Source organism: Geospiza fortis, unplaced genomic scaffold (assembly GCF_000277835.1).
Source record: "Geospiza fortis unplaced genomic scaffold, GeoFor_1.0 scaffold112, whole genome shotgun sequence".
Lineage (NCBI taxonomy): Eukaryota > Metazoa > Chordata > Aves > Passeriformes > Thraupidae > Geospiza > Geospiza fortis.
Window position 1 is genome coordinate 14272060 of NW_005054298.1, and position 668 is coordinate 14272727.

General features: G+C 66.9%; 1 protein-coding gene across 1 annotated transcript in view; it reads left to right on the forward strand.

Annotated features, from left to right (window-relative positions):
• SPEG (striated muscle enriched protein kinase) overlaps positions 1-668 on the forward strand; it is a 37535-nt gene that overhangs the window by 17500 nt on the left and 19367 nt on the right. Inside the window, 1 exon segment of the mRNA XM_031058091.1 lies at positions 270-348. Within this exon segment, the coding sequence (XP_030913951.1) occupies positions 270-348 (79 nt within the window).

Genomic DNA, 668 nt, shown 5'->3' on the forward strand with positions numbered 1-668 from the left:
CGGCCTCCCACCTCCGCCGCTGCTGTCACTGGGAAGAAACCGGCTTCCTTACCCTACAAGGCTCGGTCTGAACCAAAGCAGCTGACGTGCTCCCGGCAGCCATGGAAGGATCCTACCGTGGGGGGAGCGGGGTCAGGCTGTGAGCATCCCCTGGCGCCCAGCAAGCAGCCCAGTGTCCGGCCCCCACACGTGCCCCGTGTCTCGCTAGACATGGGGGTACATCAGTCTGTTCTACAACGCGCAGACCATGTGGGTACCCCTGCCCTCAGCCTGCAGACCCTGTGGGTACTCCTACCTCCAGCATGTGCACCGTGGGGATATCCCAGCCTGCTCCCCACCCCGCAAATTGTGGGTATATCCCTGCGCTCCACTCCGCTGGCCGCGGGGAGACCCCCGCCCCACAAACCATTACCTGTGGGGACACCCTGCCCACCGAGCTGCTAGCAGGGAGCACCCCCCCGGCGCTGACCATGGGGATACCCAGTCCGCTGCAGCCCCAAACTCCATTCCAAGAGAGTGTTTCTGGGCGGCAGGCAGAGGCTCAGAGCCGCCCCTAGGGCTGGAAGAACCCAAAACTCCCCCGCTCCGTGGTTAGGCGGGACAGGACGCCCAGGGGCAGCCGCGGCCGGGCAGGGCACAGCGGGGCACAGCGCTGGGGGCCGGGAGGG